At 44.6% G+C, this 26,161-nt stretch overlaps 1 protein-coding gene across 6 annotated transcripts in view; it reads right to left on the bottom strand.

The window, feature by feature from the left end:
* Nucleotides 1-26,161, bottom strand: part of LOC143336581 (inositol 1,4,5-trisphosphate-gated calcium channel ITPR1) — a 68,867-nt gene that overhangs the window by 10,498 nt on the left and 32,208 nt on the right. For 2 of the 6 annotated variants that reach the window (XM_076756834.1, XM_076756842.1), the window contains 20 exons: nt 25,924-25,950; nt 25,118-25,238; nt 24,725-24,909; nt 24,493-24,641; nt 24,285-24,396; nt 23,507-23,542; nt 18,101-18,148; nt 16,489-16,621; nt 14,736-14,923; nt 10,058-10,241; nt 9,685-9,938; nt 9,098-9,298; nt 8,898-9,008; nt 8,456-8,551; nt 8,176-8,319; nt 7,961-8,068; nt 7,604-7,796; nt 5,545-5,667; nt 1,731-1,906; nt 7-171 (listed from right to left, as the gene is read on the bottom strand). In XM_076756834.1, the coding sequence (XP_076612949.1) occupies nt 7-171; nt 1,731-1,906; nt 5,545-5,667; nt 7,604-7,796; nt 7,961-8,068; nt 8,176-8,319; nt 8,456-8,551; nt 8,898-9,008; nt 9,098-9,298; nt 9,685-9,938; nt 10,058-10,241; nt 14,736-14,923; nt 16,489-16,621; nt 18,101-18,148; nt 23,507-23,542; nt 24,285-24,396; nt 24,493-24,641; nt 24,725-24,909; nt 25,118-25,238; nt 25,924-25,950 (2,754 nt within the window). The remainder of the gene's footprint in view (nt 1-6; nt 172-1,730; nt 1,907-5,544; nt 5,668-7,603; nt 7,797-7,960; nt 8,069-8,175; nt 8,320-8,455; nt 8,552-8,897; nt 9,009-9,097; nt 9,299-9,684; nt 9,939-10,057; nt 10,242-14,735; nt 14,924-16,488; nt 16,622-18,100; nt 18,149-23,506; nt 23,543-24,284; nt 24,397-24,492; nt 24,642-24,724; nt 24,910-25,117; nt 25,239-25,923; nt 25,951-26,161) is intronic. The other 4 variants (XM_076756826.1, XM_076756868.1, XM_076756852.1 and 1 more) reach the window with 3 other exon arrangements.

The raw sequence follows: 26,161 nt of genomic DNA, 5'->3' as shown, positions 1-26,161 counted from the left end.
CCTCACCAACAGACTGTAGAAGAAGACGTGGACAAACACCCCCAGAGAGCAGATGATGAGGTAAATGAGGTGGTAGAGGAACTCAAAGTCCAGCACCATGGCTTTGTAGCCGCGAGTGAAGGTTCCTCGGTTCCCCACGAAGCTTATCAGGAAGATGATTTTATTACACACCTGAAAGATAAAGTCAATTTCTCTTTAATAATTTAAATCCAAGACAATCAACCATTCATCATTTTAATATTGGCAAACCAACATGGCCTTGGCTGAGAGCTCTGGGTCAGACAGAAAGTGTTGACAGCAGTGCGGCAGCCGGGCTTTTAGGCTAAATGAGGACACACAGAGTGGGGTTGTTGTTGGCTTTTCTGCACTGACATGATTTCTTAAACGTCATGTAAACCAGAAACAAGGCGAAGGGATTAACAGAAACCCGGTTAACACGGCTTCTATATGCCTGCCAGAGAAACCTGACTTCTTGGTCATGTATACGCTTAACCGGGTTTCTGACTGGGTTTTTACAGGAGTGCATGCTCACGAGGAAGAATGAGACAGGGTAAGTGTCACTGTGACAGCAGTGGGCTGGAAAGGAAAGGTCATCAGCAGAGCATCCTTCTATCTGGAATAATGGAAACACTGGCTATTTCAAAAAATCATGTATCTGTAAAGAAAGAAAAAAAATGTGTCAACAACACAGTCAGGGGGACATCTGACCACTGACCAGCTGCATGTAAACTAGACTTCAGAGTGACCAGTTTACTGCAGTCCATGGTAACGTGTTATCTGATTTCCTGTCTTAACCTGATCTCTCTCAATAACCCGGTTTCTTGTCTGCATGTAAATGTAGCAATTGAGGGGAGAGACGATAGAGGTGTGTGTAAGACTCTCTGTGTGTGTGTGTGTGTGTGTGTGTGTGTGTGTGTGTGTGTGTTTAAGAGCAACATCTAGAAAATCTCTGGTGAGTGCAGGGGTGGTGTCACACTCTCTAGGGTCCGGTGACGCACTTCACACCCCATAACACAACCAGGGAGAACTGCAGAGCCAAGGGGCAACACCACAGGCAGATGGAGCAATGGCCTGCCAAGTGGGCATGGGTGTGAGTGAGAGCTGAAAGAAGAACTGGAACTAGTGTGGTGGAGATTTCTCAGTACTTGAGAGTACATACAGCAGTGTGTGAGAACGGTAAAATAGAAGTGGTGAGTTTTTAGCAATTCTCTGAGGAAAAGAAGACCACAAACAAAATTCTTAGGCAACTGCTTACATTTACTATCATTGTCAATTAATCTGCTGATTTAGTCCATGAAATGTCAGAAGAAAAGAGTCCGAGGTGACATCTTCATGCTTTTTTGGTCCCACCAACAGTCCAAAACCCCAAAACATTTAGTTGACAATGATATAAAGAAGAGAAAAACACCAAATCCTCACATTTGAGAAGCAGGAACCAGAGAAATCTAATGGAAAGATAGATAGATATAACAACTGGCACATTGGCCTTTATGTATTTAGGGACATGTAACGGTGTTGCTAAATGAGCTGTATGCATGTTATGCGTGTATACTTGGATTACGGTGAACTGTAGGTGTGTATCGATAGCCTTCCTATGCATTCACAGTACATACATTTATCTTGTGTGCAAGGACGAACCAAAACACAGAGACATCCGATAGGCGAACTGAAGGCTAGATATCACCAGTGGTAATTTTGGGTGAACTGACCCTGTAAAGCAGAGTACTCACATTGAAGGCACCCAGGAGGAAGAGGGTGGGCTCCAGGCCAACAGAGAAGATAAGACGCAGGATGGTGATGATGACGAGAGCTCGGATGCCCAGCGGCTGGGGCATGATGATAACAATGACCAGCGTTGCCAAGACTCCCATCCACAGCAGTGCAGACAGGTGGGGATCCAGCATAACTACAGAAGATAAATATATGTACACACATGCACAAGGGAAGCAACTGTGTTAATGCACATGCAATGGATACAGGATACATGCTCAAACTGCTGCATTTGTCAACCCTGTTACATGGTGAATTTTGCACATGTGGAATATTAACGCGTCATGTGGAGAGGATGACAGTGCAGTTTGCAGTTTAAACGAGGCCTTGTCCGGATCAACAAGTTTTTAACTGGCTTCCACTAAGTTCTGCCTCTCAGGCAGGCCTCAGGCTTTCATTAGTGAGACTTTGAACTCAAAGAGAGCCAGTTACATAACACCCAAATGTGTATGACATACTTTTTTGAGAATGTGTGTGTGTGTGTGTGTGTGTGTGTGTGTGTGTGTGTGTGTGTGTGTGTGTGTGTGTGTGTGTGTGTGTGTGTGCGTGCGCACACTGAGCTTTACTGAGAGCCTACCTGATGCTTCTCTTGATCCTAAGGTAAATCCAGGATTTGTGTCCTAGTCAAGGGTTTCATGTGGAAACGTGTCACTCAGGCTAAAACTCTCGACCAGGTTTGACCAGCCTAAGAACAACCTGCTGCCTCTGTAACTGCCGGCCCTTTCTTAAAACACACAAATAACATGTGTGCATCTGTGTGTGTTTGTATGTACTCTACATGCACCGGTCACAGATCAACCTCAGACAACATAGAAAAGGACAAATAGAGGAATGTGTTGATGATAAGGTAGAAAAAGATCAGGAGACAGACAAAGCAAAAGGGAAATGGGGCAGAACTGAAAGGATTAAAAGACAGAGAGCGTTGTGGCAGATGAGAAAGCAGAAAAGGAGCAATGCTGGTAAGGGAGTCCTCCTTTCCTCCCCGTCCTCCTCTCCTCCCACCTTGCCTCCCTCTCTCTGCCTCCTTCCCTCCTTCCCTTTCTCTAAATTTCTCTCCCTCCCAATCCCTGCGGAGATCACATGACAGGTGCCACTTACATAACAGTCATCTCTAAAAATACCTCAGCTGAAAGATTCATGAGGAGCGAGCTGGGCGCAATACACAGCTCCAGTGATGTGGCAGACTGAGAGCAGGGCTGCTTACGTGCACTCACCAACTCTGTGCCTTCCTTACACTTGATGATTGTTCGCAAACATCTATAAAATCAACCGCTGAGGAGGCTGCAAGCATGCACTTTCTGCATGTGAGCATGTGCTACGTGTGCATGGCGCTAACCACAGCTATTCATCAAAAGGCAGTCAGCCATGTATGCAGGCAGAACACACTGACCCAGATCCCCTGCTCTTATAACCCTCATTCTAAAGCTCCAAGCAAAGGAGGGAGGAGAACAGAGGGAGAGCAAGCACACAGTGTGTGTGTGTGTGTGTGTGTGTGTGTGTGTGTGTGTGTGTGTGTGCGCACGCACGAGTGTGAGTAAGACAGAGAAGGAAGGGGCCCAAAGCCATAAAAGCGCCTGTTAAAGCAGGCCAAAGGTATGCTGGAGTCTCACGTGATGATGTCTTGCACACAGACCAAGCTCCAGTGCAGAGGAGAAAGACAGTCAGACCTCAGTCACGCTGTGTTTTGTATAACAGTGCAGGAGGAAATTTTATAGTTAGAACTACGACTGTATGAATTACTGCTTTCAGTGTTAATTATTCTGCTCTGTTAGCACTCATACATTTTTTGTAATCCACTACAAAATTAATAAAACACTGCATTTTTTTGCAACTTGGCATAATTCACAATTCTACCAGATTATTTGAGAAGATGTAGAACAACTATTAAAGGATGTATTATACTGCACTATTTGTTCATTTTTTAAAATGTTTCTTTGAAGATGTCAAAGAGCTCGTATGAGTTTCACGGGGGGATTGGTTGTAGAGACGTCATTATTCTGTGGATATTGCTTTGTTTGCATTCTTATCCTCATACTGTTTGCTCATTTTTGAATATATGTAAAAAGAAATAGTAAAATTTGCAACCTTCATTTTGTTCAATACTCACTCTGTATGAAAGCAGAGATTCAGGTGGGAAAGTGAACCCACTGACAGAATAAAAGCAAACAGACAAACATCACTGAGGAGGATTTGGCAGCTGAATAAATTGCCTTGTCTGAAGTGGAAAACATGATGTAGGACTTTTTTTTTTTTTGGATCACCTTACATGTCCTGTATGACTTTGTCCTACCTGAGCCAATGTAAGCTGTGTTTATGGGACATTAAATGACACAGCTGTGTTTATTGTGGTCTTCATAGCACTAAAAGTCAAACATGAGCTCAAGCTTTGACACGATGGATTGTGGTTAGTCTGCTTGTGTGTTTCTTAAACAAAGGAGGAGGGCTCCTCAGGTCCTGCTCCTAATCCTGGTCAGGTGATTAGAAGTCAGCAGATCAGAACTTTGCAGTAAAAGCAGATCAGCTGATTAATGCTGATGCCTGCGGGAGGGTTTGACAGTCAGATCTTCAGAGTCTGTCTCTGTGGGTGGCTGCACCTTGTGACATGCCTTTCTGAATACAAGTCAAAAAACGAAAGTTAAGACACTGTGTGAAACGTAAGCAAAACCAGAATGAAATCATCTGCAAACAAACTTAGTTTATAGCGAAGTGTTTCTGAGTCCATGCAGTAACATCCTTCATACAATCATGTGTTCACCACAAAGTGGTGAACCTCTCTCCATCCTCGCTTGTGAACGACTGAGCCTTTCCAGGATGCCCCTTCTTACCCAATCATGATACTATCACCTGTTACCAATCAACCTGTTTACCTGTGGAATGTTCCAAACAGGTGTTTTTGGAGCATTCCACATCTTTCCCAGTCTTTAGTTTCTCCTGTCCCAACATGTTTGAAACATGTTGCTGCATCAAACTCAGAATAAGCAGATATTTACAAAAATCAATGAAACTGATAAAGTAAAATATTGAACATATTGTCTTAGTACTGTTTCCAATTCAGGATAATGTCAAAAAGAATTAGCAAATGATCACATTCTGCCTTGTTTATGTTTCATACAGTTTTCAGACTTTTTTGCAATCAGGGTAGTTTCTCATATCAGAGCACGATGTAAATGTAAAATAAACTACAATATGAACTGGATACAAGCTAAAACGGGTGCTGTACTATGGGGCTGAGTCGGGTTTTTTTCACTTCTCCCTAATCTAAGGTTGTATGTACAGGCTTTATTGCTGGCTGTAGCGATTAGTGCTATAAATTCAATGCAATCATTGTAGGAGTTCTCTTCTATCGACACAGTATGTCACATCAGTGCAGGCTGTAAAATGCAATAGGAGCAGTTTGTAGCAGAAAAAAAAAACCCTGTCCTTCCTCTTCTGCATCATTGAGAGCATAACCTTTGTTTGACCCTGGTTTCTAAAGAACTCTGAAGAACAGTGCAGTAAAATGCGCCTGTGTGATGCTGCATCAATACAACGTCAACATACAGTAAACGCTTCATACGCAGGACAGGGCAACAGGCAGTTTCTCCAGAGTTAAGCTGATTTCTACTGTGCTGCACTGTAAAAAGCCAAAATGCATTCTCAATTTGCATTGATTGAGCCACTGGAAAAGTGAAGTGAGACCTTCCACAGATATTAGTAACAGGATGTAAGCAGAGTCGCTGCTTAGTTTGAAAGAGTCTGTTCTCACTCTTGGGTGTCTACTCGTGTGTGACTGACCTCCATGCACACCCTCCAGCGGGTAGAAGAAGCAGACCAGCAGGTTCATGAGCACAGCCAGGTTGAAGGAAACGTTGCTCCACACTGATATGTTTCTGGAGCACCAGTACAGCACAGGCTGGGCTGAAGAGGACAGAGACAAAGCGAGACATTAGACATCATGTTTGATCGCATGCAGTATGACTCAGGTAGATTTTGTCTATAAAACATAAGAAAAATTTAGAAATTTGTTTGCAAATTCAAAGATCCCCAAAAAACAGCAGTCCAAAAGCCAAAGATCCTGTAGAAAATTATCATATTCAAGGAGATAAGAGCAGCAATTTTTTGATACATAATGATAAAAAGTAAAAACTTGGCATAAATTCATTATCAGAAATGTTTTCAACAAATTTTCTGCAGAATAGCTGATTAATTGACTACTTGTTCCAACACTGTTTTCATTCTCACACACCCACTGTATGAACAAGCTGCAGGGTTCATTTGAAAATAAGATAATTGTGTCAATTCTCTTTCTCATCATAAAGAAAACAGCTTTGCATAAAGTAACATGAAGACATTGATGACAGGAACCCACTTGAAGAACATTAAACACGCAGGAAATGAAAATGATACTGAAAAGTTTAAAAGGTGATGATGGAGAAGAGAAAGGCTCCGCTTTGACTTTCAGACACACAATCTGACTTTGAATAGACTATTTTCTGTCCTCTGTTGTTGGCAAAGAGAAACAGATGCAGGGACTTTTCTCTGTCTATCCCCTCCTGAGTGAGAGACAAAATATGGCTTTGTGTGGGTATGCAGTCTTGTACGTGGATTAGAAATGTGAGTGTGGGTGCGGGTCTGTGTGTGTGTGTGTGTGTGTGTGTGTGTGTGTGTGTGTGTGTTTGTGTGTTTGTGTGTGTTTGTGTGCGTGAGCAACACGGCTCTCAGTTGTGATTCATAAGGTTACTGTACAAATGTTTCACGGCTCAAAGAATGTGGAAAGCCCCTGTCTGCTTTTAGACAGTGGAAACATGCACACATAACACGAGCACACACACACACACACACACACACACACACACACACACACAGGATTGCAATGTTAGCCAAGCTGTCAAGATGGGGATACGCATCCCTCCATCCATTCTCCATCCTCCATCCTTATCCTGTTCAGGCTCGCTCTGGGCTGAGAGGCAGGTTCCACCCTGGACATGTCGCCAGTCAGTCACACCACCACATTCACACCTTCGCTTCATTTGGAGTTTCAAATTCACGTCAGTAGCATGTCTTTGGACTGTGGGAGGAAACCAGAGCACCCAGGCGCAGAACATGCAAATTCCGCAAAGAAAAGTCTCAGCTGGCCAACAGGCTCAGAACTGTGAGGCCACAGCAAGCAAATCAACAAGCCGCCGCGCCGCAACCAACTCGGGGATATTCATCAAGTTATTTCCGTAAAAAAGAGGCACTGGAAGTTGTGCACACCATCAGCTGATGGGCATCAGGCAACTCTTAAAATAAACACTTGCATTTATGAGGACAAAGTGGCGATGCTAACCCAGCGAGCTCACTCGATCATAAAGTTCCTTGTTGTGCTTTTCTCTTACTTGCTGCACGCTGCTGCACCAGCTGTGCGAACAGACTTCTCCCACCACCCCCGTCACCTCCTGTTGTACTTTCCTATTAAGATAACTGACAATGGCTTCTCGTGTCTGAGGCGTCATACATGGTTTTGAAACGATTTAGCAGATTAACAGAAAATGAATCAGCAGTCTTGATAATGGACTAATTGCTGGAATCATTTATTGAGCAGAAATGCTTTCGCTTCCACCTTCTCAGATGTGACGATTTTCATGTATTTAGTTTTATATAATTTTGATAAGATTAAGATTTTGTTATGTTGGTCAAACTAAACACAAGTGGATTTTAGTGAAAAGACTGAGCCTTTACTCCATTCTTAATTCTAATTAATAATGAACAGTTCATATATCATTGGGGAACGTTATTGACACTTCTCTGCACAGAAGAGTTAACTCTGCCAAATTCAAGCGAATCATCATTCATGTAAGCAAAGGTGGCCTACCTCTGAGCTTCTTCTGCCAGTTCATCTCGTTGAAGAGGTCCTCTGCCCGCAGGAAGAAGTCGTTGATCTTGCTGCCCTGCTCGTCTCGCTCTGTGGTGTAGTAGACTCGCAGCTTTGACTCGGAGGTCAGGAACTCACAGATGTTGGGCACAGGGAACACTATCTCCTCCATGGTGCGGTCCTGACGCACGATCTGAACAGGGAGACACACACCGTCACCTCCACGGAGCGAATACCTCGACCTCTGCCGGGCCATGAGGTAAATGATTTGTGACAGCTTCTGTGCAAACACTGAGCTTTCTAGATGATTCGCTTGTTTTGTGAAATTCTGCTATGTGATGGGCTGGGTGTTGTGACCTCTATCTGAGCAGTGTGCTTGGCGTAGAACTCCAAGGCCTCATCTCCCTCTCCGTTGGCCCCTCCTGGCTTTAACATTATGGAGAGCTCCTTATTATGACGCGCCAGCTGCACATTGGATACATGGCGACAATAAACAAGCTTAATTAATGGGGATAATTAACAACAATTAACAAGGGATTGTACAAAACGTGTTGCAGAGACAAACAGCAGACCTGGTGAGCTAAAATGTAGATGTTGTGTCCAACATTTCGGGGGGAGGCGGCATCATGTTCCTCCTCTTCCCCGTTGTCCTCCTCCTCCTTTGTGTCCTCAAACTCTACCTCTCCTTGCAGGTAGGCCTTCTTTATTACTTCCACCTGGACACACAGACACACACACATGCACATACATACTTTTTACAGGATGATGTGTGATGTTATTGCTCGGTGATACAGCAGAGGCAGTCGCTCAGCAGCTGTGCTTTGGAAAAGGTGCACAGCATAATTTCCTCACCAGCTCTTTAGGCCTCATATTGTACAGGATCCTCTCTGCATTCTCACTGTCATGACGGCTCTCCATGATGGCGAGCAGCAGCTTGGATGCATTGTTCTGAAGAGCCAAAAACAGAAAAAGAGCACTAAGAACTTAAACTCTGTCAGTTTCTCCATCCAAGGAAAGCAGGCAGAAACCCCGGTGCTCTAGGAAAATGCACTCTGCAGCTGTTTGTCTTGGCAGACGAGCACAAAAGTTAGTTCAGCTCAGACGAATGAATGTCCAGCTCTATACTTGCAGCCTGTCAGTGATATTCCATCCTGCTGCAAAAGGAAGCTACTGCACAGTCGTCGTCCCCCCTCCTCATTTTTGGCCCGAGACCCAAAGCCAGAGTTAAACCATGCCCCAGATTCAAACAAAAGCGTAACTCCTTCCTCCACTTCACTTAGAGCAGCCAACTCACCTTGAGCTCCAGCACCAGATCCATCCGCTTTTTCCCAAGTGGGTTGATGTCATTAAGGATGAGGGCAATAATGATATCAATTCCATTGGACTCGTGAGTGGCAATGCAATTCTGAGGGACATCAAGCGAAAAATGTAAGAAAAAGACAGATAGTGCCATCGAAAAGTTCAAGCCTTGCCCTCTGTGTGGTCTTCATGTACCTGGTTTTCATGGCAGGGGCCTTGGCAGTACTCTGTGAGGCTCTCCAGGGTCTGGTTGATGAGAGCCACATTCTTCTCATTGATATACAGGCCAAGCAGACCGAGACCCCCTGTGGTGCTGCCACAGATACAGTCCAAGAACTGCAGAGTCTCACACACGAGGTTGTAGTTGTTCTTGTTGTTTTGACAGCGAAGGAAGTTCTGAGGAGATAAAAACGGTTGGGTTTGGCAGGTATGAGACAGTGATGCAAAGCAATAATAAAGCAATAATAAAAATGGTGATGGAACAGTTCAGCTCCAAATGAAAATTCTGTGCAACGTTTTCTTTCTAAACGAAGCAATGTTGGTGCTGAAAACGTACGAGATAATGATGTACAACACACCCACAGTATAAGGGTTCGGATATCTCTGTTCAGACTTATTTTTCTTTGTGCGCTCCAGGGAACATCAATCAAACTGGCAATGGGCTGTCTTGATAAGATATCTCAATTTTTTTTTAATTTTCCTAACTCATGTTTTTTTAAGGGAATACCAATCAAACTAGGGAGTTTCTCTTTAAGATGAGTCTGTAGCCCAGTCTGTCCCACCTGTAGGTCACGGTTGTGATTCTCACAAAGCAGCTGGAGGAAGCGAAGGATGGGCTGCATGATGATGATTACAAAACTCATTTCTCCCTCGTCCTGGTTCTTGTCCCCGGTGCTGGGCTGGCCGTCGACTGAGTTGAAGTGGTCCTCTGGGTCCGCTTCGCGCCGGTAAGAGTTAAAGGCCTTCTTGGTGGCGGATGAGGCCTCTAACAGCTGCTCTCTCACGTCCTCTGTCATGACCACTGCTGAGTCTCTGGCTAAACAGACACAGTCCAAATGATCTAAATCATCTTGGTTAGAAATTGTAGCTTGCCTCTTTTATTGGTAACAACCTGACATCGGTTCATACATCAGATGATAGGAAGTGACCTCTGACCTTTCTTTCGAACGGGGACGTCTTTGTCCTGGCTCTCGTCATCTCTCTTCCTGTTTCCCAGGTCGCTGGTATTTACTGTCACTGTGGCTTTGATCTCCAGCTGGGCCAGCTTCATACGGTCGTAGAACACCCGGAAGAACTTTTCTGATTTCTTGTCTTCTGTTAGACGGCAAAAGAAGGAACGCTGGACACAAGGAGACAAGAGCAGAAAGAAGAGATTATGGATCTGATTGTCATTCTTCAAGCAAATACCCCAACGCTCCTCCGGTTCCAGATCCTCAAATGTGAAGATTTGCTGCTTTTCTCTATTTTATACCATTTCAAAGTTTAATATCTTTGGGTTCCAGCCTGTTGGTTGGACAAAACAAGTAATTTGAAGATGACATTACGTAGTAACTTTATTTTCCTCTCCAAGCTTGTGTTATGCAACTGATAAGTTATGCAGAGTGCAGTGAGCTGAGGGTGAAACAGTGACTGTGATGTTGGAGCAGTGGACATGGACTTGGCCTAAAGTTGCCAGCGTTTAGGTCTGGTTCAGTTTAAAATTCTTTGTCTGTCTCTGAGAATACATTCCAAGATTTTCACAAAGAAATCATCACTCAGTATGAGCAGAATGGTCTTAACTGGACCCTCACAAAACATATCTATAGTGAAGCGAGGGTTTAAACGCCGCGGTTGTTGCAGTGGAATGGGGTCATGCAGAATTAGAACACTTGCGAGCCTGAGAGCACACCGTGTCCCAACCCACAGGGCTGTTGTTTTGATTATGTAAGAGCTGTTATCTGCTGCAGCCTATGGAAAGGCTTCAGCCAGAAGAAGCAGCCTCGCCACACTAAGGGGGTGAAAAATGACACGGGCGGCAGAAGCCTGGCCTACTTACACAGATAGAGGAACTGATCAGAAACACACACCAAAGAGGGAATAAAGGAGAAAAAAAAGCAGATGATTGAGAATGGGGAAACGAGCGCGAGACAAGGAAGGGAGAGAATGTTATCACATTGGACAGTATCTAGGTCAGTTATTACATAACCATCTGTCTTTCCAGGTTAGATGTAAAAATGGGCTACTGGAGGAAACAAATAAATGACAGTTACAAGGAAAATGTTGAGCAAAACGACGCTGAGCATGTTTGCACTTAGAGGTTTATATCCACTGAAATTTAACGTTAAACACACAGCTAAAGCTTTTTCATTCAAAATTACGAATAGTGACCAACCGGTTAAGTCACCAAACAAGAAAGTGTATGCAGCTTATTAACACAACGCAGGGCAGAGCTAAGGCAGCACTGCAGCCAAGTTTCTTCCAAAGAAACAATGACATAACTGTGTGCTTGTGCCCCACGGCAGATTCCAGAGCCTTTTCGTGCCCCACCCCGGCCCTCCACCACTGAGCAGCAGTCCTCCTGCACGTACACCACATTCTGCCAACACACTCAGGGACGAGGAGATAGCAGTGTGGGGGAGGAGGGGGGGGGGAGCTGCCGAGCAAGGCCATCACGCAATAAACAACTTGATGACAGAGTGGCGAGTGCAGAGAGGGGATTAGCTGCAGCACTGGCAACCCACTAACAGCTCACAACTCACAACTCACAGCGTGCCTGAGGAGGGAGAGGTGTGTGTGTCTGAGTGCGTGTGTGTTGGTCATTCCGTGGACCTGCAGGGGAGAGGGGGTGAGGAAGGGTGAGGGAGGCAGGGTGCACAGGGTGAGGCGCCAGGATAACACACATTGATTGGAATGAAGCAAACAGAGAGCGGAGCACTCACCGTCACCCCTCCCCTCCACCCTTTACCATTACATAACTCGCACAGACACACACATACTTGTACAGTACAAGCACACACAAGCCGGAGCGCGCATACGCTAATACGCCCACTGACTTTTACACACAAAACTAGGTCAGCTGTCTCCGGCATAGGCACATGCCAATTTTGAGTGGACACACCCACATACAGTATTCTCTCTGAAACTCTGCGACTGCCAACTTTTTTCTTATGCAATCACGTTCATTTTCCACCGCCTATCGTTTTATTAATGTCGCAGCTCTCATCTCCAGGATATCCCGGGATTGAGATCCAGTCGGACTCACAGTGCAGGGTTGGCAGCACCCGCAGCGTGCCGGCAGGGGTCTTTCATGTTATTGATCAGGGTTAGCTGAGCTATCATATTTCACTGTGGCAGTTTGGTTGATTGATGGTGGCTGGGAGGTGAACGTATTGGTCAAGTAAGAGTTATCAATTGACTCTGCAGCAGCACAGTGAAAGAGTCGTTTTTTAAAACAGCCTGTTTCTAAGAACTGAGCTGACTTTAGTGGATGAAGTGAGTCACTGTAACAAAGACAAAGCCCGTGCATAAAGATGGAACACCACACAAAGACAACCACCACCAGACAACTTTCATCTTATGGTTTTCTTTAGAAATGTAAGTGGGGTCACGTCTTACAGTGAAACAGAAAGCAAAAGCCTGAACTTTCATGTCTAACCACGTTTGCTGCCTCTGTAGTGTTTCGATGCCAGTGCTTGCGCACCAGTGAAATCTGCGCTGCCATATCAAGACACCATCTGTGTTTTGATAGCACTTGAAAAGCAAGGACAAGAGTGGCATGATGGAGGGAATGACGTTATGGATGAAGTAACACATGGTGGTCAAGGAGAGAATGGAGTGATAGTAACAGGGGAGGATGAAGGAGAGGAGAGGGACGAGCGTCTCAGGGGCCCCCCTGTACTGCTGGGTAAACACTGAGCCTGTCTGTATCCATGGAGACAAACCCTGAGAGGAATGAGATGGAGAGGAGTGGGGCGAGGTGGGGGCGGACAACACTGAAAAACAAGGTCATAGCGCTTTCCCTGCTCTCCTTCCGTTCCGCCACTTGGCATCAACAAAGGGATGTTATGTAACAGCTATTTATACTCGCGCTCCCTTTCCCTCTCACCCTCCCTCTCATGTCAGGCAGCACCACATGCAAACCAAATGGAGCTGCAGCACTGCTCTCCTCCAAGTCCTTTTCCTCCTTTCTTCTTTCCTCAAATCGGCCTCCTCTCTCGCTACTTTGCCACCTGAAAGACAGTTTGTGCGCTCCTTTGTTTTGCAATACTGCTTAAATGCACCTACAATGGAAGGGTGTTTAGAGGGAAATTGAAGAGTGTGCATGTTACACAGCAGATGGCTGACAAGTGAAAAGTCACAAGTCACCTTGTCACAAAATAATTTACAGCTGTTGAGCTGAGCGCTCATAGCTGTCGCAGAAGAGCTGGACTGGGACAGAAATAAAGAGGAGCCAACGAGACTAGAAAGCATTAAAATACACTGACTTTAAAACATCCTGGGACATCTACGCATTTGCTTCGCATGACAGCAGAAAGAGTGTGTGAGTGACTCTGCATGCAATCTTGAGCTATAATGTGTGGTTTATTTCTGTGTGCTATGTAGGTCACGAGTAAATAGTTAACTATGTTACGTGAGAACAAGGTATCCACCTCCCAACAGGTGCTAGGCTGGGCATGATAAATGAAGACACTGACAAAAGCCAGCTGAAATTAGCCTCTGTGTGCTTTCTTGAAAAGAGCTGAGGGCAAAAAGTTGTCAGTTTTCTGTCCTGGTGACACTTGAACTTTTGGGAAAGGTATCGAGCTGTCACGACAAAGTAGCTACACTAATTATTTTTTCAAACAAGAAGAGACGCCTGAGATAAAATCCAGGGTTCTCTGACACTCAAACAGCTGACACTCTTAGGAAGTTATCCAGTAGCTCATAGAACACAGATATTTGCATGATGTGGTGCATTTCTAGCTTAGCATATAGTCGCCCCTCCACCTCCCTAAAGAAACCTCCCTTCTCAGAACAAACTTAGGTGAGAGGAGCTCCGGCTTCTCTTCAATCCCCTCTGTGTTCCCCCCGTCCCTCCGCCCTCTCTCCCCACTGCCCCAGTTCCGGAGGCCCAGCATGACCCAGTTTGGGCCGGCAAGAGAGCGCGAGGGAGCTGGAGAGAGGCTGGAATGTTTTGAAGGCTGAGACATTCCTCATTGTTCATTCACACAGGCCTTATGTAACGCAGACGGATCACGTGACGTAGCTCTGCAGCAGCCGTGGGAAGCCAAAGCATTATCTCTGCCACAGTGGCTTCCTCGCTCTAACCTGATTATGCAAGCACCGCGCTTACACAACTAAATCGTTTACATTGCCAAACGCACTCATAAGACAGCCCAGAGAGGGAAAAAAAATGAAACATGTTTCCTAATAAACCAATCTACTTTTCTCTAATCTACCACTGAAATCACCAGCAGCTGGTCGGGCCTTTCAGCCGAATGATTTAGTGCGAGATATGAGGCGGAGGAGAGCCGCCTTTGTAATGTACATGTGCAGCTATAGTGGCACACTGACCCACATAGTGAAGATCCTCTAGTAATGAAAACTTCTATCTGTGACACGGTGTGTTGTTTTCACTGATCGAATCACAGCAGATCATTTACAGATGCACTGTAGGATAAAATGAGCCTTTACGTAGAAAACAGCCCATGAGATTAAAAACACTGCAGATCGGTTACACTCAGTAGTAAGGGAAATAGGGAAGTGGGAAAGTAGGTTTGTGTATAAATTATTACCATGGGACTATTAACGAAAACATTCAGGCATGTTTCAGCAGTTTGCACACTTGTATGACAGAGATTCAAGGTGAGCTGACCTGGATGGTGGTGTTTCCACCTTCCAGCAATGCAATAGCCAGGAGGATGCTTTCTTGGAAGACTCGGTCACTGGTGGTGTTCATGATGAGGTCAATGACCAGGTCAGAAGCTCCCTCTTTGTCCAGGTGACACTGCACCTCTGCCAGGCTCATTTCCCCTCGACTCAGGCCCCCAGGACCCCCTAATGCTGCAAGACAGAGTGCAGAGTCACGGGCCAGATCAGAATCACATGCATGAGGTACGTAGCCTGCGAGATTAATACTTTCCAAAGTCCATTCAAATCATATTTAAAACCTAAACAAATACAGTTTCATCAGCAAAAGTGCCTGTAGTGAACTATTTGGCGGAGGGACAGTGAAGAAAAAAATCCCTTTGGTCTTACTTTAGTGACACATGCAAAAGCAAAAGCCTGATGCATTTTCTATTTGTCAACATATCTTATCATTTCTTTTTTACACTGCCCCTTGAACTTTTTATTATTTTATGAAAAATAACTATAATAGTAACTACAGAGCATAATTCTGTTATCAAAAATATCTCTAAATGATCTTAGTTTTACAAATTTGTTTTTGCTCAAGCAATTTTTTTTTACATTTGACAATAACAGCAAAGCCTGATACTGAGATTTTGCACATCCAGCACACAGCAGCCTAAACTGAAACTTAAACTGGAAATTCCTTTAATCGTACATTTATTGACTTAGGTTGCATTAAAGATGGTTAAGATGGCAAGAAAAGATTATTCAGCACATACTGTACAATGTTTTACTTAAACAGGCCACAAGCTCACAAAGATTTCTAACTACTGTAAAGCTGACCTGTACTAACCAGTGCAAACGTACAGTTATGTAATTCATTGTACAAGACCCCAACCCCCCCCACCCCCCCTCCAGGGCCTCATATGGAATTCTCTGCTTGACTCTTGTTTCTGCAACAGGTGCAAAGGCTGTTTTCACAGGAAGTAGCAGCCTGTCACCTAGCAACAGAGAAAAGTGGATCACAAAGGGGAGGGGTACACTTCCTGTAGTCTTTTGGTGCACATGGGAGGGATGGTGAACTGGGAACCTGGCTGATTTTTTTCTTTGAGTTCAGTTAGAGAAACATCTGGGCCAATCATCACTGCTGTGCAGGTTAATATGGCAGCACTGAATTAATGTGAAAAACAGGTTCACAGCACAAACCACTGGCACCAATATGTCCTCCAAAATCTTGATGCAGATAAAATGTTACATCATCCATAGTATGTGAGAAGCAATGACTGAGATTGAAGGAGAAATGCTGCATGAGATGCATTGCTTCAGTATTTTGACTGCAGATTGTAACACAATGACCACGTTATCAGGTGGCGATAAGAGTGTTGTGCTCTGCGTGCTCAAAGGGCAGCTCATGACACAGCTATGGAGCTGATAACCGACACAGGCCCAGACAGCTAGAGTCACAACCTTATATAACATTACTGAGAGAACCTTGCTTTACTACACGTCCAGGGCCAGGAAACATTTTGGCTGTCCAGCTGGAAAAGGTTTATCTGGACTTTGCCCCCTGATAGTAGTAGTAATAATAGTGACAATTGCTGTATTCATTACTGGCAGCAAAGTCATGCTTCTCCTTGGCAGAGGCCTTTTAGTTAATGCCAACATCAGCTCAATTAGAGATCACTGTTGACTGAACTACGCTCATCACTTCCTGCAGTGAAGAATTAACAAGAAACTTCTGAGTACAGAAATGAGCAGCAACAGCCACAGTGTCGCACCTGATTGGTTTTTGCCGGGTCCTACCGGACTGAGGGGGCCATTGCTAAATGACGTCAGGCTGTCCCTTCGCCCACCACTTCGATGAAAGTTGCCATAGTAACGGTTCACCAGAATCTGTCTCAGCGCCTCGCCCTACGAGAGGAGAAGAAAGGGAAGGATGTAATGGAGTGATGTCAGAGGAGATGTTGTATAACAGGGAGAACACGCATCATCAGTGATATATTCTGTCTTTCAGATGAACATGAAGACACAGAACCCTGCCATTACCACCACGTTCTGTAATCCATAGTTATGGAGAAACTACCAATCAGCATCTCATGTTAAATGCTGAATTCAAAGAATCCCTAAATTTCTATGCAAGGAAAAGCAGGTAGGCCGAACCTAAAGTTATGTCATTTACCACCCACACAACCGACACTGTTATGGTTATCATCAGCAGCAGCAACCCTGTGTAGTGACACTGTGAGGTCCTGGTTTTTAGACGGACCTGGGGCCAGCCCTCCCACGCCGTGACTCATCCACCGTCGAGCAGTCGGCAGCACGACTTTGTCGTTGTTATAGCAACCGCAGCACATAGCTACCTGACAGACCTCCCGTGGGACAAAGTGAAGGAAATGAAAGAGGGGTTTTTTTGCGTGATTATGTGCAAATCATTATCAACTGTGGGTGGTCCTTGACAGACGACAGGGGCATTATGTAAGCTCCACTGGCACAGTTATGCTTTGGAGGTCAAGATTTGTGTATGTAGGAGGTGTGAAGAATACTCATCTCTTATTGGCAGGAGGTTAATCAAGTGTATGCATTGTGTGTAACAGAATGATCCGTTGTAGCCACAGGATGATTCCCTGGTCTCATTGGGCAACGCTGCCCTTTTTCTGAAGCCTTGAGTCATGAGCCAAATCCTTACTGTGCCCTGTCTGGACGTCATCTCCACGATTAGCTGTTCACTGAAACTATGACACCACCATGGAGCCATGCTGATACTTCATACCCGATGACTTTTAACAACATTCCAGAGAGAATTTTCATTCTGCTGTGTTTCTTAAATTGAACTTTTTAACTACTTATGACTTTGTTTGGAAGTTGGAAAGTTGGAGTAGGAAACATATTTTAGAGGGGGTGCAATTATTACCCTTCTGAAAGAGATGCAGCACTGTGATTAATATGATGAGGCCTGCATATTAGGGACATTTAATCAACAGTTAAACAGCCATTGAGCCTGCTAAATAATGTTCTTCTCTCGGAGATGATAATTATATATTGATTGTCTCTGATCAATATTGTTATTGTGGAATATCAAAATTACAGCCTGGCTCTTTAATGGAAACACCTGAGGCTCTGTAGAAGTCAGTGCACTAGAGAAAGGAGGCAAAGGCAAACATGTAGAGAAAGCTATTCACATGTTCTTTTCTTCCCTCAGTTAAACATTAGCTGGCTGTGAGTGTTTGGCTGTTATTTGCAGGAGCAGTGAATGGGAGTAATCAAAAACACAAAAAGCAGGGAAAAAAACTCACAAAAAGGTCATTTTTCATCCAAGACACACAGCTGCTGTGTGTCTAAAGCTTACTATGAATTTCAGAGTTGTGCTGCCATGCTGCTGTGAGTACCTACCCTCTTCTGGTCCTCCAACAGCTTCTCGGGCTGGTTCTGATCCAGCTGCTGGGTGCAGTGAGGAGTGTGAGCACAGTGGTCCAACAGATACAAACACACAGTTAGTATTCATGCAGCACAGGAAAAAAAGCCATTTTTTCAGGTTAATAACCACATCATGAACCTACTCAGCTGTTGGTGGCCATGCAAAGATCTGCCCGGTATGAAGTGCCATGCATTTACTGCTATGTTAGAAAGCAGGGAAGCATAATGGATGTGGACGGTTTGGACAGCTTAAACAGGAGATGTGTGCAGTGTTGACTATTCATACAATGTTAAAGGACATGTCCAATGTGATTTGATCTCTTATTCATTTTCTAAATTCTCCCAATGTGGCTGTTAATTGTCATTCAGATGTTTTTTGTCACCATTTTTCCTTCATTTTTGCTGATTTTATAAAATTTCAGCTGTTTTTTTTTTTTTAAAAGGAGTAGTAAGATCTTTTGGGAAATATACTTATTTGCTTTCTTGCAGAGAGTCAGTCACCACTCTCACGTCTGTATGGTAAATACGTGCTTTCCAAGGGCAACTGAACTTGCTTGTGGTTCTAGATGACGTTTCGCCTCTCATCCAAGAGGCTTCTTCAGCTCTAACTGACTGCTGGGAAGTCCCAGGCATTTATCCTCTTGCAGGATACAGTAGCCAGTTAGCTTAGCATAAAGATGGGAAACAAGGGGAAACAGCTAGCCTGAGCAATGAAAGAGAATAAGCTAGTTTCCCAAAATGTCACAATATGCTTTAATATTTCAAGAAAATGTCAAAACTGAATAAAAAGTTCAATCACACTGGAACAGTCATTTCAAGTCAGGCATGAGTAAACACGAGGTGATGTGGGCCACGGTCTGAGCACAATACAACGCACAATAATCTATTGTACACCAATGACATTGTTGTTTTCCCTTGTTCGTTTTCCAGTTTCCTTAATGGTTCACACAAACAATGGAGATTCAGGTTAGACCCCGTCTTTGTAGTATCAAAATTCAGTGCCTCTATGTACAGTATGTGTTCACCGAGGGAAAAGGAAATATAAAAAAAAACAATGCTCCACTTAAATTGTTATGCAAAAAGACACACTAGGAGGGGCAGGCGAGGGGAGAGGAGAGGCGAGGGGTGATGGGGTTAGAGTTACATAATCACTCCGAAAGGAACCAGGCCACTAAACCAGTGACACAGAGCTGCTTACAGCGGCCATCTGTCACCAAAAACAAAGAGGGCAAGAGACAGAGCAAGTGAAAGACAGCGAGGGTGAAAGAGAGAGAGTAACAAACACAGTAGATTTACAAAGGTTGACAGCTGAACGAGCCTCTCTCTGTCAGTCAAGGTCAACTGCACGATGCGCAGCATGCCTCCAAGTTGTAAGGCCAATGCAAGCCTCCAGAACGGCTTCGCTGCTGCGTGGCACAGTCTCTAGAAGTTTCTGAACTCTTCTGGAGGAATGCAACACAGTTCTTCCAAAATACATTCCCTCATTTGTTGTTTTGATGCTGGTGGTGAGATCACCCACAGGTGTTCATCTGGGCTGAGTTCTAGTTACTGTGAAAGCCGTATATGATTCACATCCTTTTCATACTCTCACAACAATGGAAGCATCCGCACCGGTTACGTGTCTCTACTCATTTATTTAGGTTTTTCCTTCAGTTTGTCTCTGACGTGAAAGAACAACCAAGTGCAAGATATTAATCAGAGGCAAACTGTGACTACAGAAGCCACATATAACGGGGCATAGGTAGAGGACGTTGGTGGTTCGATCCCTGGCCTCGGCAGTCTACATGTTAAGGTATCCTTGAGCAAGATACTGAAACTCAAATTGCTCCCAATGCTGAGCCAGCAGTGCATGAGTGTATGTGAACGCTCGTAATGAGCAGGTGGCTTCGCCGCCATACGAACGTGTGTGTGAATGGGTGAATGCAGAAATGCAGTCCATTTACCATACAGGTTCCTTAAACACTGCAGTACAAGTTACACACTGGACCTTGCTTCTGTCGCAAGGATCTGTGCAGAATCCTCTGCTCAAAAACAGCAGAGTACAACACCTCCCAAAACAGGAACGAGGACCATTTTCAGCTTTGTTTCTGATTCTTTAATGAGGTCTTAAATGTTTTTTCTGTTTGTTTGTTTTTGTTTGTTTTTGCTTAGAATGTATGAGAATTTTCTCAACCCACAAAGATGTCTGAAAAATTAAAATCAGTTTTAGAGATACACGGCCAGCTATGAAGAGTGTTTTAAAAAGGGAAAAGATAAGAGGGAGCGAGAGAGATGGAGTTTGTTGGTCGGTGTGTGGGTGGGGAGGGTAAAAGCATAGTGAGACAGAGCGAGAAAACGAAAGTGACAGACGCAGACACAATGCGAAAGAAGAAAGGGAAAACACAGAATAGACTCACATAAATACTCTGGAATACACAAAATGCTAATGAGGACATTTCAGCACATATTATTTAACATTGTTAAGTTGAGCATGGATGTTGTGCTTGAAGCTCCGCAGGCCTGTTTTTATTTTCAGCATTACTACTTCTGATTTCAAATAGTTTCTCTACTTTTGTTGATGAGTTAAACTCAAAGTTCATGACTTGCACTCAGATTTGTCAGTCTTGACTTGTGACAGGATTTGGATTTTTAGTGTTGAGCCTTCAAACCCACTTGTGACATGCACTACAATTGATTTCACAGTCGGGCACAGTTCAGCGGCAGGTCAGGGGGCTGCACACTCAGTACTCTCACACTGGAGGAGCAATGTCTTCCACACGTGGACACTGCCTCACTGTCACCACATCAAACCACAGAGCAATATGCTGATCAGAGTAGATATGCGCAGCTAATCATCCCCAGTCTCACCATAGACACCACAGAGTAACCCCTCACAGCTGCCACATCCGCCCCAACTACAGTGCATTCCACCAAACTGGAAACTCCCCGGGGCAAACCCCCGATCAGTCTCACACCTCTCAGTTCGACAATATAGGAAACAAATATGCACACACACATGCACATAGAGGGGATTGTACTTCATGTTTAGGTGTTCTTTTTTCTGAAAGTGCGTAAATAAACATGTCTTTGCAGGCTGAGACTGAGTCATGTTTAAACCAGCGGTGAATGACATGAACGCTGGGGTTTACCACACGGGTGCTTGTTACTGTATGTGCAGACAGAAAAGCAGACTAAATTAAAAGACAGGGCTCTGTCATTTTCATTGCAGCTGACCTACTTCTGTAGCAGCACTATAAAATGAATTTTACACTCTCGGCCAGAGTGGGCAACGCACTTCTGCGAGTTCGGGAGAAAATGTGTTGAGTAGATTAAAAAGCAAGCTGGACGCTATCTTAAAATCAAAAAAAGAGTCTAAAAGAAGATTTCTTTCCTCCTCTAAATCCATCCAAGCTTTCCAAGGGAAGAAACAGGGAGGTGAGGGGGATGAAACATGACTTACTTCCAACATGGAGGGCTTGCATAACTGCTTTGACTAGACCACACACACGCGCGTGCGCGCACACACACACGAGGCCAGGTGAAGAGGGGAGTCTGGGAGTAAAAGCCCAACACTGTGTATGCTGAACTCCTCAGGCTCTTACATAAGTCTGACAGCCAAAGAGCAATGGATTCATCTGATAATCCGCCTCCCTGACATTTAGCAAGTGCGGTATACACACTGGAGAGGTCAAAAATACATCTCCTGCGATCTTGATTTCAAAAAATGTCAGAAATGATAATAACTTATGCAAAATACTACTGTATAAACCAACTTCATGTGACCCATTTAAACCACGTTTCCTGTTCAACAAGCTCACACATTCACCCAGTTCCTCTTTAGTCGTCGACTCTGCTGTCCTGCTTTACTCAAAAGGGCAACAGAGGAGACGAGCGCCAGCTACGCACTTTCATATCACACCTACACAAACACTCACAGCCAGCCTCACTTAGTTTACACTGAGTGGGTGTGTGTTTGCATCTCTGTGAAAGGGTGTGAGTGGAAGTGGGGGAGTAGTTGAGGAATTGTGACACAATGATTTAATGGCTCCAAAAGGGAAGAAGGGAAGAGGAGATGAGAAATATGTGGAATTGGCACATAGGGAGGGAGTGGGGGGGGGGGGGGGGGCAGGTTTCCACTCGACTGCCATTCTTATATCAGAGCTACATGACAGACGTGGATACATTTAACAGGTGTGTGCAGGGATCATCTCTCACACACTACTGCAAACAGCCCGTCACCCCTCCAACAGACACACACATGCAGGTGCACGCACGGACACAGAACGGCAGTGTGGGTAAACAGCTCCTCTACACTTTTATTGGCAATTACTGCTGAAGGTCACACATCGGCAGAAGGGCTGAGTTCCAGGAAAAAAAGCCTGGCTCTTATGTAACCTCAGCCCAGAGTTGGCAGGGGCCCAGCAATCGTGCAGCTCTCAGGCAAGGAAAACTAGGACACAGCCTCAATGACTGCCACAGCCCCTCACATTCATTAATACACACACACGCGGCACGCAGACAGTCACAGTGCCCCCTATTGGCACCGAATGGAGATACAGGGGAAACACCCTACAAAAAGCTGAAACATTGACGACATTGAGACAAGTAAACCTTGATGAAGCGAAAAAAAGAGCGGAATGGAAGTGACAAGGCTTTTATGGCTTTACTCTCTTCACCTTTGGTTCTTGTAAAAGCAGCAATGGCAACCTAGTTTTAAAAAGAAATTGTCATAGCAATTCATTTGTGATATGTGTCTTTTGGTTATTCCATTCCTTTATCTACCTGCTAGTCTCTTTTCTAAATCTATCATTGCGTTGTTCATTTTATGTGCCTCTTATATTTTTTTATTGATTGTCTTATTTTATTGCTAATTAGCACAAGGCTTCAAGGCCTCCCTCATTTTCCCACGTATATATGAGTGTAAAATACAATGGGACACCAGTATTAAACTGAAATTGATGTTAAAACATACAGTAAATATGTCCCAAAGTTCTTAGACATGGTGGTTACCCTTGCAGAAAGTAGGGCATGAAAATGTCTAGCGTGGGCAGCTTGCTCAGGCAGCAAGTGACTCACCTTGGAAGTTGGAATAACACAACTCTGTTGAGCAACACGCAGTCAGCCACAGCACTCATCTCCCCATAGTCTCTCTCTCTCTCTCTGTCTCTCTCTCTCTTTCTCACCGTTTTCAGTTGATCTACACACCAGTTTATGGCAGGCAATGCAGCAGGTGTGTAAGACAGAGTTGGCCTACCACTTTACCAGCTGCGCCTGGAGCCTCTGCTACCTACAGCGCAGCAGCTGCCACAGTACAGTTACAGAACGACTACTAGTGGTGCACAGACATGACAGACATCAGCGCAGGGAAATGAGGGCATGAATAGAAGAAAAAAGAGAAACAACCTTAGGCATATCCATCTCATCATCAAAGGCCCTGAGCTGAAAGAGAACAGAGGGTTTCAGGCGGTTAGATAACAACACAGGAAGGAGGAAGCTAAAGCAGAGGTCAATGATACAGCATGACACGTTAGTTAAGTGTGTAAATACTGTGGGGATAGTTATCAACTTTGGCAGAACAGAGGAAATGGTATTTATGAATGGATGCTGCCCACAGAGAGCAGAATTAGTGCAGTCTCATTCCATGGCTGAAAGCATTTCTGAGAAGTGACCAGCCCTGCCTTATTGACCACAGAGGTGAGTGTGACACAGGGAACAAGCCAATTCCCTTTAAAATAAGGGCATTTGGTGTGTCAAGTGTGCGCGTGTGTGTGTATGTGTGTACACGAGACGCAGCAAAGCATATTGTATATATCTCCAATTGTTTTTTGTGAATATCAAGACTTTGCAAATCCATTTTTTTCTATTTTACTTCAATGGAAGTATTGAGGATTGGTCTGTAAAAACATCTCTGAAATCCCTTCAAAACATGCTGTGTCAAAAACGCAAGTCTAAATAAAGCCGAAGCTCTTTTATTAATAGTTCCTCAGAAGCTGACCTCTTTCTCTGAGTGCACCGGCATCAAAATCCATTTGGAAAAACAAAATCAAGAGACAAACTTTAAACACATTTTCTATAACTGCATCTATGCATTACATACAGCACAATATACAGCATGTGCACAGTCATACTGTGTTCATGAAGCATATCACGCCCCCATTTCTGCGCCGTCAGCTTCTCCTACCTTCTCTCCATAACCGCGGTCTTTTGTCATCATCTCTCGCAGCGTTTGCAGAACTTTGATGCACAGTCTCTCCTCATTCTCCTCCAGCAGCTGCTTGGTATGTTTGATCAGCCTGCACACGTGTGTAAGCTCATAAGTCTCATATATAATAAGTATACTCGCTCATATGTTAGATAAATTAGCTGAAGAAGGTATTTTCAAGGCTTACTTGCATATGAAACCTCCGCTCTCACACTTCTTGCGTGAGTCCGTGTTTTCAGGGAAGAGCAGCTCGGGCCGATGCAGCACGTCCACCAGAACGGACAACTCAGCCTGGACCAGCGGGCGCAGACGGTCCTCCAAAGCTGACACAATGTCCTACAGCCCAGACAAAGACACTTCTTCACTGCTCGGATGATAAAGCACACTTAAGTCAGCACAAATGCGCACAAGAATCCTACCTGCAGCCTCTCAATGATGTTCCTGTAGTCCCGTGAAGCGGTCACCACAGAGTCTCTGCGGGCAGCATTGCGAGCTGAAAGTCTCCAGCTCATAGCTGTCTTCTGCACGATATTGTTGGACTTCACAAACAGGTTGTTAACCTGGTTGTCCAGGTCCACAGGGATGGCTATCGCCCTGCCTTTAGCTGTCGGGGACACACACACGAGCAGTGTGAAGACAAATCGGCTCCAGCAACTGTTGCTCTTTCCTCACAAGTAAATGCATTAAAAAATACAGACTGTTGACCCTACTGTACTGTCGATGATGGACTGATTTAGACATTAACAGTAAGGGCTTGTGAGACTGGATGTTTTAGAAGCTGATGTGAGCGTTGAGCAGGATCTTGATCTTACCAACATCAGAGAGCACCTTGATGCAGTTCTCCACAGAGCCCTTCTGGACTGGGATCAGCCAGTTACAATGGTAGACCCTGAAAACTGCCTGCAACAGCTGCACAAAGACTGGCTGCCTGGTCTGAGAGGAGGACACAAGAAAAAGACGTCAGGAGATTCTCACATGGATCTAAACAGACTAACTCTTGACAGAAAGAAAGTTGTCCCTCAACAACATGAAAGTCCCATCTGTCATCCACAGCACCGCCAATCTGGACCGCAGGGCTTGCCTTCTAGTATCTTGCCCGCACACACACACACACACACACACACACACACACACAGACACTCACACAAACACACACACACACACACACACACACACACACACACACACACACACACACACAGAGTCATGTTTCCATCACCTCTAAGCCTTACCTTAACCTTAACCCAAGTCCTCGCCCTAAAATTTCATGATTTAGGCTGTGCGAGTCCCCACAATGTGACTACGTAAACAGATTTATGTCCTCACAACACGAGTAATACACGTCCACACACATATACGCACGCACACACACCTCTCCACACAGAGATGCAGCTTAGCTGGTGTGACAGCACCTGGAGTCAGAACAGCATACTGACTCCATGGTGGCCTATTACTTTTCCAGGAGACCCATCAATCTCTGAGCAGACACTTGCCCAAACCTAGCCCGGTGAAAATCATCTTCATCTCACTCATACTCACACACGCTCTCTTACACCAAACAAGAATCTGTAACACCCATCTCTGTGTTCTCCCCGCTGAATTGAATTACAACAAATACCTGAAATATTTTCCCCAACAGAGAGGCCTGCAGCAGAGGATACAAGCAGTGAAGAAATAATACATGAAGGGAAAATAATCACACACATGCTTTCAAATGCATTTCTACACCGACAGCTGTTATTCCTGCTCTACAGTGGAAGCCTTGGATTCGTAAAACAGCGTGATCTTGTTGGGAAAAAGTGTGTTTGCATCAGAGTTTATTTGAACAAATGAAAAATTATTAATAGAGCACTGAA

This window comes from Chaetodon auriga, chromosome 2, assembly GCF_051107435.1.
Source record: "Chaetodon auriga isolate fChaAug3 chromosome 2, fChaAug3.hap1, whole genome shotgun sequence".
Lineage (NCBI taxonomy): Eukaryota > Metazoa > Chordata > Actinopteri > Chaetodontiformes > Chaetodontidae > Chaetodon > Chaetodon auriga.
The sequence above is the reverse complement of the archived record's forward strand: the minus strand, read 5'-3'. Positions and strand labels throughout refer to the sequence as shown.